This window comes from Cucurbita maxima, unplaced genomic scaffold (genome assembly GCF_002738345.1).
Source record: "Cucurbita maxima cultivar Rimu unplaced genomic scaffold, Cmax_1.0 Cma_Scf00027, whole genome shotgun sequence".
Classification (NCBI taxonomy): domain Eukaryota; kingdom Viridiplantae; phylum Streptophyta; class Magnoliopsida; order Cucurbitales; family Cucurbitaceae; genus Cucurbita; species Cucurbita maxima.
The window spans coordinates 976,567-991,519 of NW_019272043.1; the positions used below are offsets into that span (position 1 = coordinate 976,567).

Consider the following 14,953-nt stretch of genomic DNA (forward strand, 5'->3'; position numbering starts at 1 on the left):
AAAAAAAAAAAAAAAAAAAAAAAAAAAAAAAAAAAAAAAAAAAAAAAAAAAAAAAAAAAAAAAAAACAATTATAGAAAAAGCAAAAATACTAAAACTTTTCTTGTTCGACTTTGTATACATCCTATGCATTTAGGTTTAATTATTGCACTAATAATTTTCAAGTTAATTTGTTTGAGCATAATGATTAATAGCTAATAAAATAAAATAAAAAAATAAATTACACACTAATATGCTTTTTATGAATAAAAATTAAATTTAAAGTAGGCAAATTTATTTAAATAAGTTTACTTAATAAAAAAAAACTAACTAATAATAATAAAATGAAGTAATGTAGTAATATTGTTGGAAATAATTACGAAATTAAACAAAAATAGTTTTATTTTTTATTATTATTTCTTTTTTATATTTATCAACCCATACACAATTATTTAATTTTCAAACGTTTTATTTCCAGACATAATTAACCTCCAAAAACAATTTAACTTGTCGTTTATAATTAATTTGAGCCACATCACAAATTTCACCTAATATTTAATTTAATAAAATCACCATATTATTATTATTATTATTATTATTATTATTATTATTAAATTCGCGACGTCGTTGAATGTTAATGGAAATTCCACGCTATTTAGAACTTTTCTTTCCTTAGAGGACGTCAACCAAGAAATAGTCCAAGTCCAGCTCTACCTCCCCGAAATCTTCTTCGCCGCCGCACTGCCTCCTCGCCGCCGGCAATCTTGCCACCGCCTCCATGTTGAATTCGAACTCATCAATCTCTCTGCAAAACATCTCATTAATCAGAGGTAAAGCGCCGTCATAATGAAGAACAGACGCCGGTGACCAAACCGCCGTCGTTTTCAGCGACTCCAATCCGTCCTCCTGCTTGCTACCGCCCTTGGCCGCCGTGGAAACCTCACCCTCACCGGAGAAGTTCGTCTCGGCGTTTGGACCGTGGAGTTTCAGAGCAGCTCGGTCGTAAACCGCCGCCGCCTCCTCCGCCGTATTGAATGTTCCGAGCCATATCCGCTTCCCACGAGTCGGATCTCGGATTTCCGCCGCCCACCGACCCCACGGACGCTGCCGGACTCCTCTAAACTTCTTCCGGTGAGAGGATTTGGAGCTTTGTGATCGATTGCTTCGTTTCTTGCTAATCGCCGGAACAGGGGTCTCTGATGAACCATAAAAAACAGAGTAACATCCAATAGGAATCTCTCTAACTTGTCTCCTAATTCCTTCTGTTGAGCCGGAAACCCCTTCATCATCACTGGATGAATCCGTGGCATCGGCGTCGGTAACGATGATCCTAACAAGCTTCTGCTGCAGTTCCAGAGAGTCGCCGGAACTTGGCGGTTTCCGACGGTGGTTGATTCTACGCTCTGGAAAAAAACCCATTTCTCCCACAGACATGTTAGATCTGAAACAACAATCAATCTTAACAAAATCCTCAGAAGGGGGTAAGATCAAAACTCCCAAGTGGGCATACACAAAACAACACAGAGTAACACAGCAAAAGAAGATCAATCAATCTGTAAAATCAGCAAAACAGAGAAGAAGAAGAAGGATGAAACGCAAGAACACCATTGAAACAACTTTTCACAACAAACTAAATTACATAGAAATGGATCAAACACTAAGAACCCCTTTTGAGTTCAGAAAAGAAGAAGAAGAAAAAGCAGAGAATATGAAAAGGGAAGACTTGGGAGTGGAAAATCCAAGTCCAAGCAAACAGAGATTGAAGGCAGATATATAGGACATCAAAGAATGTTCAAATTTTATATATATATATACACATATATTTATATGTTAAGAAATAAATTAATTTACATTCAAAGAGAACAAGACTTGATATTTTGGCTTCTTCCAATCACTTCCCACTAGGACGACTTGGATTGACTGAGATCTGCTCCTAAAAGTCAAAAGTATATGTGCTCTAAAACAAATCCACATGTTTCTGTGCTCTCAAGTGCTTTGCTGTTTGGTGAATGATGAATTAATTCCTACGTTCAGTTTGAAACAAAAATTTAGTTCTATGATCGAACCAGGACTTCGTTTCTAAGTCAAAAACTTCACACCATTTAAAAAATAATGTTGACGAGATATAATGTAATGAAAGAAGTAATGTACATTGTAAACTTCCCATTGAAAAAGGAAACGAAACATACCTTGCAAAGGTACAAAAATTTCTCCCTAATAAACACATCTTGAAGTGTAGCGCTAACAACAATATATATACAACACAGACAAACAAACATTAGCCAATGTATTAACATGCTAATAAAAAAAAGCCCATAAAACATGTTGGTCTGACATTAGCGAGATAGGGTAGAATGAATAATCAATCATTAGAGAATATAGAGTAAGATAATATAATTTCTTCAAATCAATATTCACAATCAAAGTTAAGCTCTTAAAAAAATTCAAGTTTTACGAGCACACAGGCTTTCATTTCTTTCGCTTTTTCATGGAAACAAGATTCAAGGACACTTCTTTCTTCAAGAGCTGAAATGGTTGAGGTTATAGTCCATTATCCCATAGCATACTTCTGAGTCCAGCTGCGTGCAGTACCTTCATACTTGGCTCTATCAGTCTTGTACATGTGAGCAATTTCGGGAACGAGAGGATCATCCGGGTTGGGGTCAGTTAGCAGTGAGCATATGGACAAAAGCACCTGAAATACATTCATTAAAGTTTTACTATAAGATTCTAACTTCAAATTGATTGCATACAATAGCTGATTTACAGAAGGCATACTAATCGGACAGATGAACTTCTCCTGGTTACTACCACAAGCTCAAATAATTAACGTATAAGTTCTCGTGACTTTACTTTTGGTTTTCCCAAAAAGCCTCATTCCAATGGAGATATATTCCTTATTATAAACCCATAATTAACCTCTTAATTAACCAATGTGGGACTCCTCTCCCAACGGTTCTCAACAACAACAGCCTGAAAATACCAGTTCCTTGGAGAACCACCAATGTAATAAAGCAAAATCCAAAATCATCCCGCTTGAATCATTGGGATCCAAGGATTGCTTTACGTTTCCATTCTTTAGGATCCATACTCCACAATAGCCAGAAAACTCAATACAATTGAGGGGAGAAAATCATTTCATGTAGTGCAAAAAACCAGACATGGAAAAACAATTTCAAGGCCATTCAGCAAACTCAAGTAATTTTGTTATTCTTGAAAGATTGTTAAAAGCAAACTACGTTCGAACAAACAGCCAAATTGTAGCAATAAAACAAAGTAACAGATGGTTGGAACAAAAATAGAGAACCGCTCAAACACCACTAATCAAAGTTAGAAACTATTTCAATCGACTGTATATTTAGACTAACCTTGGAAATAGTTAGCGCAGGGCTCCACTGTTCCTTAAGAATGTCCAGACATATGCTACCATTGCTATTAATGTTCGGGTGGAACACCTTAGTCCTAAAAGCCACCTGCGAGGTTTCAAAAAGTTCACTACAAATATTCCTACAGTAACATTGTAGGTAGCACGAAACTATGGAAATCAAGAGCATCAAACAAGGGGAAAACTAAATAAAACAATCAAGATAAATGGAACAGTACGAATATTCAGCTGAACAAAAAGACAATGTCATACTCAATACATATCTAATTCTAGTAAGCACAGAAACCAATTCTTGGGGCATATCTGAACACAGCGGTATTAGAAATTACTTAACCTTTGGAGGCTTGAAAGGATAGTCCGGAGGAAAATGGATAGAAACTAAGAATACACCTCCAGAGTATGGAGAGTCAGTAGGTCCCATGATAGTTGCTTGCCAATGAAACATGTCTTCAGCCACAGGACCTATTGAAAAACAAGAACACGTACGAACTTTGAGGTACTTTTGGGAGACAACAACAGCAGAACAATTGAAAACGAATTAACAACGGGCAATTTGGAAGCAGACCAGCAAAGAAATAATGTTCACGACGAAGAAATCAATAATCAATTAAGGATTGAAAGGAAGGGCACACCATGTTCGACAATCTCAAAATAGAAAAGAACCCAAAATAGGTTGTCGCATTAGAAACAATCACCCTAATTAAGCTGAGAATGCAGCATGAAACGAAGGTGAAATACCAGCGCTGCAAGAAGTAGGAGGATCCTTCTGCAAATCCTTGAGCTCTTTAAGAATCCGCTTTGAAGCCATTAATTTCCAGAATACGAACAAGAAACCTGGCTCCCCAAACACAAAACATAGCGAAATTTAAGTTGAAGGAGCCCAGAAAACGGCTGATTAACCTTGAAAAAGTGAAAAATAAGTGAAGAAAGATAGAGATGAAGTCGGCGAATACCTTGGCCGGTCTGTATACGATGAAGGGCTTCACAATTTCGAAGAGAGAAGAAGCGAATCCTGAATGAAATAATTTTCGCAGCCTTTTAAATAAGGAAACAGATGCTTCTAGAATTTTTCCATTCTCCATTTTTTTTACCATATTTAAATTATTTACTAAATTATTCAAAATATATAAATATATATATATATATATTCTTAATTTCCATATTTTGTCTTTTAAATATCTTTCGAAAAGTAAAATAATAATAATTATTATTATTATTTAAAAATACGTAAATTAACCCATTTTTAATGGAGTAAACAAAAATATCTAAATTTTTATATTTATATTTGAAAATTTTAGAAAATAAAAGTATTTTTTTCTTATTATTATAAGTCGAAAAACTTAGAGTTTGTTTAAAAAAAAAATTATATTTATTCACGATAAATAAAAAATTATTAGTATAGTCTTAGAATAATAATATTAGATTCATAATTCAAACAAATACATGTCAATCCACAATTAAAATTGTGTTGAGGAGACAGAAACACCAACTACTGAAATTTTACTGACTCGAAATAGTTCAAACATGATAAGAACATAACCTCAAATGAGTTGCACGCTACCCGTTTAGACCTAGAGTGGTGCTACGAAGATATTGAAGAAGGCTACGTTTGTGAGCTCACTACGATACCTAAACCGAACCAGTTAGGTTAGTAAAAAAAATAACCCAACTCAACTATAATGATTCAGGTTAAAATATCTGTAATTAAACTAAGAAAACAAATATTTTAAATTGAAAGAAAATTAAGAATGAGTGTACTCTACAAAGTACAAACTTACCTTCTAATTTGGACAATTCCTTCTAAAATAATGAAAATAAACACAATCTCTCAATCAAAGAATTCATGGGGTCTGCACATTTGAGTCCTTGGATCTGTTTTCTTCGGAAGATGGCCGGTTCTCCGAGTCGGATTGCCGTATTTCTTCGATCATTCTAACAACTTCGTCCATGTTCGGTCTCATGTCGGGCAGCTTCGCTACACAAGTCATTGCTATTTGCAACATCTGCACCATTTCTTCTTCAATATTCTGGTACCTCATTAGCTCAACATCGAAAACCTCAGCTGTCCATTCCTCCCTCACGACCGATTGGACCCACCGAGGAAGATCGACCATTTCGTCACGACCAGGTGATTGGAGGGGAGCTTTTCCAGTTAGCATTTCGAGAAGAAGAACACCAAAGCTGTAAACATCTGACTTGTGAGTGTGTTTACGAGCTTCGATCACCTCGGGTGCACGATAACCTGCAGTTCGAGAAGTTGGGACATTCATAAGAGGGGTAAGGCCAAAGTCAGAGACAGAAGCATTGAGATCTTGGTTTAGGAGAATATTTGAGGCCTTGATGTTTCCATGAGTGAACTTTGGACCACCCATTGTATGAATATGAGCAATGCCCTTTGCTGCTGTAAGAGCAATTTTGAGTCTTGTGTCCCAGTCAACTGGTGTTCTTTCCCCTCCTCTGTTTCCTGCAATACACAGTACATAGCTAACATGAGATATATCAACCTTGCTCGTTTCCCTCCCCAACCGATGTGGAATCTCACAATTCATCCTCTTTTGGGGTTCAACGTTCTCGTTAGCACACTATCCGGTGTCTGGCTCTAATACCATTTGAAACAACTCAAGCCCACCATCAGCAGATATTGTCCTCTTTGGGTTTTCCCTTTCAGACTTCCCTTAAGGTTTTTAAAACGCGTCTGCTAGGTAGAAGTTTCCACACCTTTGTAAATAATGATTTGTCCCCTCTCCAACGAATGTGGGATCTCACAATCCACCCCCCTTCGAGGCCCAGTGTCCTCGCTGGCACACTGCTCGATGTCCACTCCCTTTGGGCTCAGCATCCTTATTGGCCACCTCCCAATATCAAGCTCTGATGCCATTTGTAACAGCCCAAGCCCACCGCAAGCAGGTATTGCACTCTTTGAGCTTTCCCTTTCGAGCTTCCCCTAAGTTTTTAAAACGCGTCTACTAGGTAGAGATTTTCACACCTTTATAAAGAATGTTTCGTTCCTCTCCTCATCCGATGTGGGATCTCACATTTTTATTTTGTTCAAAGTCGAAAATACCAACCAAAATGAACTTTTATGACCACCTCCCATTGTTTCCAAGCCAAAAACAACCCACGAGTCGTACTTATGCACAACGCTTCAAGTCGGTATTATACAGTAGATAACTAAACAGAAGAGAAGTAAAGGACACATACCATGCAAAAGTGACGACAAGCTGCCAACGGGGACATAATCATAAACAAGGAGCTTTTCATCCTTCGAGTAATAATATGCTCGGAGTGGCATGACGTTCGGGTGCTGCCCCACCCTGCCGACCGTGTCCATCTGTTGTTCAAACTCCCTCTTCCCGACCACCACTTCCTTCAATCTTTTCACAACAACAGTGGTAGGTTCCTCCAAGACAGCTTTATAAGCTGTTCCATAGCTGCCCTTTCCAAGCACTTCAGCTGAAGCCCTTAATAGGTCTTCAAGATCAAAGTTAAATGAACAACCTTCAAAGAACACCAGCTTGTTTTTCTCAGCCTCCTGCACGCCACTTCCGAACTCCTCTTTCGGTTTTTCGCTTCTCCCACCACCAGAAACTTTCCCCTTTATCGTGCCAGTGCCTTCGCCGTCCTTTCTCTTTAAACAGCACACGATCACGAAAAGAACTACAAGGAACAGAACCAAAAATCCACCAACTGCAATAGCTATGATAACTCCCATCTTCAGTCTTTTCTGCTTTGGAGAAATGGCAGGTGCTGGAGATAGGTCTATGGAGCAAGATTTTAGAGGCAATCCACACAATAAAGGATTTCCAATGAAGGATGAGTCCGGGAATGTCCTAAAAAAAGTCGGTATCGAACCATTAAGATGGTTATAGCTTACATCGAAATGCTTGAGCTTAGGGAGGTTGATATCTGGTATAGAACCAGAAAGATTGTTGTTCCCGAGGTTCAATCCAATTAGCCGTGTCAAATTTTGGATAGTCTTTGAAATCGTTCCTTCGAGTGAATTGAATGATAGATCCAATACATTGAGTGTTGGTGAAAAGGATGAAGGGAAGTCACCAGAGAAGTTATTATGCTGGAGATAAAGATATTGGAGAGAAGGAAGTGAGGTAATATCGAACGGTATTTTTCCGCTAAGGAGGTTGGAACGAAGACTGAGAATCTTAAGACCATCGAGTTTCCCTAGAGTGTTAGGAGGAATTGAACCAATCAGTCCAATCCCAGGAAGTCGGAGGGTAAGCACACGGGTTCCATCTGCATTGCAAGTAATGCCAATCCAAGTAGTGCATACTGATGAACTATCGTTCCAGTTAAGGTTCCGACGATGTGGAACAGACGATAGGAAGTCGAGAAGAGCCTGCTTATCTGAGTTCAGGTCGGCAATGACAAGGTGAAGTAGATTAACAATAATCAAAACGAGAGAAAGCACTGATGCTGAACAGAGCTTCATTTGGAATTACTTAGCACAGGAATAACTACAAAAGTGACAACCACAATCCGTTCGTTCGGGCCCTGCTGTTTACCTGCCACGAATTTGGAAACGAGAAGTGATGTCGATTTCAAGGTTTCGAAAGGACAGAAACCCGGAAGAAATTAATCACAGTCACAATGGAAACATCAGACACAAAGAGTAAAGAATTTATGCAACATCATGTACTCTACTAAAATGGAAACTCAACAACCGAGCTGAATTCGTACTTCATAACTTTAACAAACAAAGGCTTAAATCTCGACCGTGACCATCTTTCGAGCATCGATCCTGAAGCATCTCGGTACTCGTACGAGAACTAGGAGAATGAGTTGGTTTGGATTTCACTAATAAGTTTATCAAGTTAAGAACTCAACGTCACCATCTTCCTGAACAGTGAGTGTGTGAGTGTAGCCAAGCCCCAAAAGTTCAAGAAGTCCTTTCAGAACAAATTTCAAGTCACAAAATAAGGAAGAACAACAACATTTTTGACCAAATGACAAGGAAATTGCGATTTAGAACATGGATAACTCCATGGTTAACAAGAACACAAAACAGGGTTCAATCATTTTCAGGTTTAATAAGCTTCGAAGAAGAAGAAGACTACACAAATCCGGTAAATGTAAGCCTGAAAATTAGCTCGTAAGTGTAATCTGAGCTCACAAACAAACAATTCCAACAAAACATCAACCGAAATAAAAGCATATTTCCAACAAGAACACAGATCTGTCAACTAAAAAACAGGGGAAGTGAAGAACCTCAAAATGAAGAAAGCGACACCCAAGAACCCTCCAACGCCGTCACCGGAATAACCAGCCACAGGTAAAAAGAGGTACAAAGAAGCTTAAGAGAAGTTCGCCATGGCCGCCGGAGAGCACTTACAGTAAAAAGCAGAGCCGAAGCTTCACATCCCGGCGGAATGAAAGGATCTGAGAAACGAAGCTTTAAAGCTGAAAAGAGAGTGAAAGAAAAAGACCCAAATCGAAATTAGGGGCAAGAAATCGATAGAACTGCAAATGCAAAGAGAAAATCAAAATGGGTTTGCAAAATAAAGAGAAAATAAGGATTAGAAAAGTGAGAGCACTGAGATTCACCGAAAGAAAGAGGATTTGTGTCGCTTTTAGAAGAACAGTGGGGGGAAAACGAGGAAACCCACGGTGGTGATTCTTAATTCATGCAATAAATTGAGGAGTTCAACTAATTGCATCGGCAGCTCAGGCCGTTTAGAGTACGTTGTTGTTCATCGTTCTTCAATGAACCCATCCACGTTCTCATGCTTTCGTTTGCAGCTACTCTAAAATTACAGTCTTAACATAAATGCCACCGCTCCATGGTCGTTTCCACTCTAAACGACTACAATTTTATTAGATAATAGATTTCTTTTTTTTTTTTTTTTTTTTTTTTTTTTTTTTTTTTTTTTTTTTTTTTTTTTTTTTTTTTTTTTTTTTTTTTTTTTTTTTTTTTTTTTTTTTTTTTTTTTTTTTTTTTTTTTTTTTTTATAAAATAGAAAAGCTTTTTTTCTTTTTTTAAAAATATGTTAAGTATGTTAATAATTATGTGGTTGGTGCTAAGGAATTTGAGAAAGATTCCCACATAAATAAAATAATTGAATATTTCTCATTGGTTTATACAGAAAATAATTATTTCCAATTATTTTGGCTCATAAAATTTAGTATAAAAACATTTAAAATTTTAAATTAATTTATTATTTTTCTTGAAAATATTTTAAAATTTAGGTTTATATTCAAATATTTTTTACAAATGAATTTTGTTGAGATATTTTTTTAATCTGCAGGGTCAAAACCCTATGGAGGGCACCTCGAACGAGGTTAACTAAATTAGATTGATGATAGAAATTACATTCCATATCACCGACTTTTGCCCCTATTCAATCCTCACCTCTCATTATGTTGAACATTATACCATATTTATCATTATGAAATAATTATTGAGTTATTAGAATAAAAATTATATATATATATATATATATATATATATATATATATATATATATATATATATCCAGAATGTCCCAATTTGAGTTGACTTTGAGTATTAAGATTTGATATTGTCCTCCTTTGATACAATCACTATAACTTACCTATGTTTCAAACTCCTTGAGTTGGTTTTCTCAAGGTTGAGGAATTTATGTTTGGATTTATTAGAAGTGTCCAAATATGGTGGATGAAGCATTTATAAATAAGTTGTTGAGTGTATCACATCAGAATTTGGAGGCTGTAAAAAAACGTCAAAGAAGAATGATTATGACCTTTTTGACTCCCTATGTTGAATCATGCCTTTCGTTTCAAGGGACCACCGTTTCCATATTCAATGCGTCTTCCAAACTTTTCTTCCCTCCACCGTTCTGGATCTCTAAAACAACACGATTGTGATTGTTGTGATTGTTGTGATTGTTGTGATTGCATACAACAGGCTACCCTAAACTATCTTCAAATTACCAATAACTTACACACTTCCACTCAATGCTTGGATAGGATACATTAGGGCAGTCCATTAAGAACAAAGAAATCTAGTTTGAGCAAGAGCAGCATTCTAAATGACGCTAAAATAGAGAGTACAGGGCAAGGAGTAACAGATTCATACAAGGAGAAATACCAACCCTTATCTATGCCATCATCTCCAGGTGAAGGAAAGCAATCTGTAATTATGATCATCATACCCAGATTTCACTTCCACCTCTGAGGATCATTTGTAGAATTCAAAGTCGGTATCAGGCTTCTTCACATTGGTTCTGTATCCCTTCTCGAAATCCTTGGGGAGTATCACATATCTGTTCTTACGAACCGCGTGCATCCCAGCTTCTTGACAGATAGCGGCGATCTGCAGTTGGCCATCACAACTACTGATTAATGATGAACTCCATAAAGAAGAGGGGAAAATGATATACAAGATTTGTTTTTGTAATCTAATTCAACACTAGATGCCAACTAACTTCTCCTACATGATAGGAAGACTGTAACAGCATTTTTAACAATTAAGGAGCATGGAATTTCTTTTGAAAAGTTACGAAACAGTTGTAGTTTTTTAAAATTTCAGGATAACTTCCAACGTTCTTCAGACAAGCATTCCTTTCTAAATCTCTTTACTTAACTAATCCCAGAAAGCCACGAACAATGTCTCTCTCTTGCCTACACTCCATTCCCATATTTTACTCCAGTTAACAACCCCACACCCTATTTTCTCAGAATCTAATTCTAAAAGCGGCGTGGAGGAGGAGGATTATATGCAGCAAGGTAATGAGACTGAAGAAGTAAACCAGAAGAATGAATGAAACGCAGTGTTTTATCATCTAATGGTACACTATGCACTTCAAAAAACAAGGTTTTTCAGGCTTCAATGATATCAAAAATGAGTTCGAAAGGATATGGGACAAAAAATAAATAAAACAAGAGGAAGAAAAGAGAATAAATTAGATAACGTTTCAGTATTGAGATGTTCAAAAGAAGACTTCTACTATAATTACTTATGGACAATACTAAGCTAAACACATTTACTGCACAAAAGGACATTTGAATTACGAACCTCAGCAGCACTGATTTTGTCCGGGCGGGAAACATAATCCTCTAGATCCACTTCATCACTCAAGTTCATTTTTGCGGTACAAACCTACATAGAACCATAGAGAATTTATGAACTAAAATTGACAGGTAGACAGCAGTGAAATGCAAATCTCACAGCATGCAAGCCAAGACTAAAGATGTCTAATATTAGTTCTGCCATCTGAAAGGGTGAGAGCTGAAGAGAGACATATTATAAAAAAATCAAGAAGCCACTCCTGCAGTACTACAGGAGAAATAATATAGAGCTTAAAATAAAATATTTTGCAAGATTTACCTGAAATACCAGCCTCTTTTGTCTGCGATCAGGTAAAGGGAATTCTATCTTCCTGTCAAGTCTTCCAGGACGTAGGAGTGCAGGATCCAATGTGTCAGCCCTATTCGTTGCCATGATGACCTTAACATTCACTGTCTGGTCGAACCCATCCATCTACCAAAATTAAAATTAAGTTGAAAACTAAATGAATCAGTAATCATCAGAAAATTATTCATTACTACTAATATGACGCTTAAAAATCCCACTCCTAATTAATTTCAGGAAATAGCAACCAGTATCCACATAAGAGAATCACAGCATCAATAACCTTGTGAAATGTGATCCACATTTTATGCATATCGTACCTGATTTAAAAGCTCCATGAGAATACGCTGCACTTCTCTATCTGCTCCTGTTTGAGCATCAAAACGGGCTGTTGCTATGGCATCAACCTCATCAATAAAGATAATTGCAGGGGCATTTTCCTTAGCAAGACGGAAAACATCACGGACCATTCTTGGGCCCTGAAATTGAATAGAAAGAGCATAAAACTGAATCTCGAAAAGATCTCCAACAAAAATTGAACTTGAAAAACTCGTCAGTTTCACTCTGTCTAACATTATTCAAAATTGAGATTAAGAACACATCTCATGTAAAATCAATGGCTAGTTTCCTACAAACAACCAATCTTGAATTGGTAGTTCATGTAAAAGAACGTCTCACAAACTTAGTCGTAGTAAAACAAGTTGGAAAATGAAAAAGTAATGAAATTATAAAAGAAAATAGGAAACTCCAAACATACCTCACCCAAATACTTCTGAACAAATTCAGAACCAACAACTCTGATAAAGGCAGCAGTTGTATGGTTAGCAACAGCCTTAGCAAGCATGGTTTTACCAGTTCCAGGGGGACCATAAAGCAAAACACCTCGAGGAGGATCAATACCAATTTGTTTGTACAGTTCATGGTGAGTAAGAGGTAACTCCACTGCTTCACGAATCTCTTGCTTTTGGATATCACATCCACCAATATCCTAAAAATGATTAAGAAGAAACCAGTAAGCAATTTTTCTAACTCCCTACGTTTTCAAAAACCTTCCGTAAGGGAAACATGATACGAGGAAGAATTAATATCAAGTCAGAAGAAATAAATAGAGTCTAAACAGCTAAATCAAAGTAGGCAACCTCACACGCATGTCAAAATACTCGAGAGTAAACAAGGTGAACCTTGGCAAAAAGCTAAGGCTATCAATCTGTGTTTTATGCAGAAAATGCGTTCAATTAGGAAATTTTAAAACTACCAAAAAGTATTTTTCTCTTGGGAGTACCTCAGAACAGATTAACACGAAAAAAAATGTTCAACTAGTAGTTCAATCAAAATCCACACATTTAAACACAAGGGAAAGACACTACAATTGAAACCTTTCGAAATCATAAAGAGGTGACATTAACCTTTCGGGAAATGCTAATTTTCGATTAAAACGTAAAAAACAATACGCATTATCAAATTTCATAGAACTTTTCTGTCGAACGATCACCAACTATTTAGAAGAACAATCTAACCCTCTTTCAATTTGCGATTACGAACAGTATGGTATCCAAATTTATAGAGAATTCAACTCAAAATAACAAGACTGGATTCCACTTAAACCCTAATTCTATTATAACAAACGGAGAAATACAAGAACGCCGAAAGCAACATCATTATGCAAATTCGAACAATTTACGAAAACAAAATAATGTAAAACTCACATTATAGGTCACGTCAGGCTTCTCCGACTGGCTGAGCAGAGATATACTAGAGTCGGCCTCAGGAGGCAATACGTCGACCAACGCATTAGAGTGACGGTGCAAAGCTACGGAGGCCGAGGGTTTAAGAAGTTCGCGATTAATAGTGCTGAGAATCCTGACATAATAATTGGAACCAGTTGTGGATCCAACAATCCCATTATTCTGATCGACCATTTCCATGAATTGACCGATTACCAAAGGCACCGACTGTATCCTTTTAACCTCTTCCTGTGCTCGTAGAAGCTCGCGCTTCAAGTTCTTCTGTTCATCCTTCACGTATTCCTCTTGAATGTCGATGAACTCCAACTGCCGCTGCAGCGATTTCAGACGGCTGTAAAGGTCATCCTCGTCGGAGGACTGTTCCGCCAGGCCTTGGAGATCAGATCTCATCGATGGGAACGATGCCGGTGGCTCCAGTGAGGATTTGGGATCAAGAACCATAGCTGCGGCAGCCATTCTGGTTTTCGATTCTTCCTTCTCCGGGCAAGAAAGCAAAAGACAGGACGATGAGAAATTAGAGTACCGCGCAAGAAATTCTCTGATTTATAATCTTGTTCGAGAATCTTATTGAAAACGGTGTCGTTTCTCAACCTGGCTTTTTTGAGTCGGTCGAGATAGGGAGGCCCAGTTTGAATCCATAGGCCCATTTATCTATATTGTTATTTGGGCCATTTAGAGACTAGCGGCCCATAAATGACGGTTCGGTTCAGTGACATCTCCGAACTACAAAATATACGCATAATCTATTTTGTATTTTGTCTCTATATATGGAACATCGTCCTTTCATCTTATTATTATGCATCATCATTTTAACATCATATACAACATAACATCATCACATCATCACCTAACGTCATCACGACATCACATAATATTATCAATCATCGTATAATTAAATAACGTCATCAAATCATTATATTACATCATCATACAACATCAACGCCCTTAAAAATAAGTTGTATTTGCAGTAAAAATTACCAATATTATTTATATTAAAATCAATTCCCCATCTATATTTGTTCATTTTTTTAATTTTGTTAACACGCAATTATGTATATACTCCATTTTTTCTTATTTATTCACTCGTAAACAGAATCTCATTTATGTACAACATAATCTCACCAAATCTTCACTCTTGTTCTCGTTATTTAATCTTCCTTTTACTCTTGTTCTTTTCTTTTGATACCAACAGGTAAATAATATAAATAAAGTAACAAAATTAGGGATAAAATCAAAAAAAAAAAAAAAAATTAACAATCTACTCGTCTAAATAATATAAATAAGATAAAAAAAATAAAGAATAAAATTAAAGTAAATATTTAATTAATGACGAATCTCTTTCAGTAAATCTGCATAGGTCATTATTGTTGGATTAATCCAGGGAAGGGAATGGTCATGGGTTTATAATCAAAGAATCACTCTCGAATAGTGTGAGGCCTTTTGGGTAAGCACAAAACAAAGGCATGAGAAGTTATGCTAAAAGTGGACAATATTATATAATA

At 36.6% G+C, this 14,953-nt stretch overlaps 4 protein-coding genes across 4 annotated transcripts; all 4 read right to left on the reverse strand.

The window, feature by feature from the left end:
- Positions 1–531: 531 nt before the first annotated feature.
- On the reverse strand, positions 532–1,779 carry LOC111499779 (pathogenesis-related genes transcriptional activator PTI6-like). Its single transcript, XM_023151464.1, has one exon. It carries the CDS (start codon positions 1,409–1,411, stop codon positions 650–652), a length of 762 nt encoding a protein of 253 aa, XP_023007232.1. The 5' UTR covers positions 1,412–1,779; the 3' UTR covers positions 532–649.
- Positions 1,780–2,329: 550 nt separating this feature from the next.
- On the reverse strand, positions 2,330–4,427 carry LOC111499801 (ubiquitin-conjugating enzyme E2-17 kDa). Its single transcript, XM_023151493.1, has 5 exons — positions 4,316–4,427; positions 4,101–4,196; positions 3,697–3,824; positions 3,346–3,450; positions 2,330–2,672 (listed from the first exon to the last, which is right to left on the reverse strand). Exons 2-5 carry the CDS (start codon positions 4,168–4,170, stop codon positions 2,529–2,531), a joined length of 447 nt encoding a protein of 148 aa, XP_023007261.1. The 5' UTR covers positions 4,171–4,196; positions 4,316–4,427; the 3' UTR covers positions 2,330–2,528.
- Positions 4,428–5,107: 680 nt separating this feature from the next.
- LOC111499727 (probable inactive receptor kinase At5g58300) lies at positions 5,108–9,156 on the reverse strand. Its single transcript, XM_023151379.1, has 4 exons — positions 8,922–9,156; positions 8,586–8,777; positions 6,564–7,882; positions 5,108–5,826 (listed from the first exon to the last, which is right to left on the reverse strand). Exons 3-4 carry the CDS (start codon positions 7,807–7,809, stop codon positions 5,204–5,206), a joined length of 1,869 nt encoding a protein of 622 aa, XP_023007147.1. The 5' UTR covers positions 7,810–7,882; positions 8,586–8,777; positions 8,922–9,156; the 3' UTR covers positions 5,108–5,203.
- Positions 9,157–10,202: 1,046 nt separating this feature from the next.
- Positions 10,203–13,969, reverse strand: LOC111499750 (26S proteasome regulatory subunit 6B homolog). The gene is made up of 6 exons (XM_023151410.1): positions 13,413–13,969; positions 12,464–12,694; positions 12,027–12,185; positions 11,683–11,835; positions 11,371–11,454; positions 10,203–10,668 (listed from the first exon to the last, which is right to left on the reverse strand). The coding sequence occupies exons 1-6, from the start codon at positions 13,905–13,907 to the stop codon at positions 10,534–10,536; spliced, it is 1,257 nt and encodes a 418-aa protein (XP_023007178.1). The 5' UTR covers positions 13,908–13,969; the 3' UTR covers positions 10,203–10,533.
- Between the last annotated feature and the right edge of the window lie 984 nt (positions 13,970–14,953).

What these genes read in the sequence shown, in the direction of transcription:
- LOC111499750 (XM_023151410.1), bottom strand. Translation starts at nt 13,907, where the DNA reads ATGGCTGCCGCAGCTATGGTTCTTGATCCCAAATCCTCACTGGAGCCA. An exon ending in AGCCTGACGTGACCTATAAT is followed by an intron (nt 12,695 to 13,412) that starts GTGAGTTTTACA and finishes AATCATTTTTAG; the next exon opens with GATATTGGTGGATGTGATAT. An exon ending in ACAAAATCAGTGCTGCTGAG is followed by an intron (nt 10,669 to 11,370) that starts GTTCGTAATTCA and finishes GGCCAACTGCAG; the next exon opens with ATCGCCGCTATCTGTCAAGA.
- LOC111499779 (XM_023151464.1), bottom strand. Translation starts at nt 1,411, where the DNA reads ATGTCTGTGGGAGAAATGGGTTTTTTTCCAGAGCGTAGAATCAACCAC.
- LOC111499801 (XM_023151493.1), bottom strand. Translation starts at nt 4,170, where the DNA reads ATGGCTTCAAAGCGGATTCTTAAAGAGCTCAAGGATTTGCAGAAGGAT. An exon ending in TCCTACTTCTTGCAGCGCTG is followed by an intron (nt 3,825 to 4,100) that starts GTATTTCACCTT and finishes GTTTTTCAATAG; the next exon opens with GTCCTGTGGCTGAAGACATG. An exon ending in ATCCTTTCAAGCCTCCAAAG is followed by an intron (nt 3,451 to 3,696) that starts GTTAAGTAATTT and finishes GAAACCTCGCAG; the next exon opens with GTGGCTTTTAGGACTAAGGT.
- LOC111499727 (XM_023151379.1), bottom strand. Translation starts at nt 7,809, where the DNA reads ATGAAGCTCTGTTCAGCATCAGTGCTTTCTCTCGTTTTGATTATTGTT. An exon ending in CTTGTCGTCACTTTTGCATG is followed by an intron (nt 5,827 to 6,563) that starts GTATGTGTCCTT and finishes TGTGTATTGCAG; the next exon opens with GAAACAGAGGAGGGGAAAGA.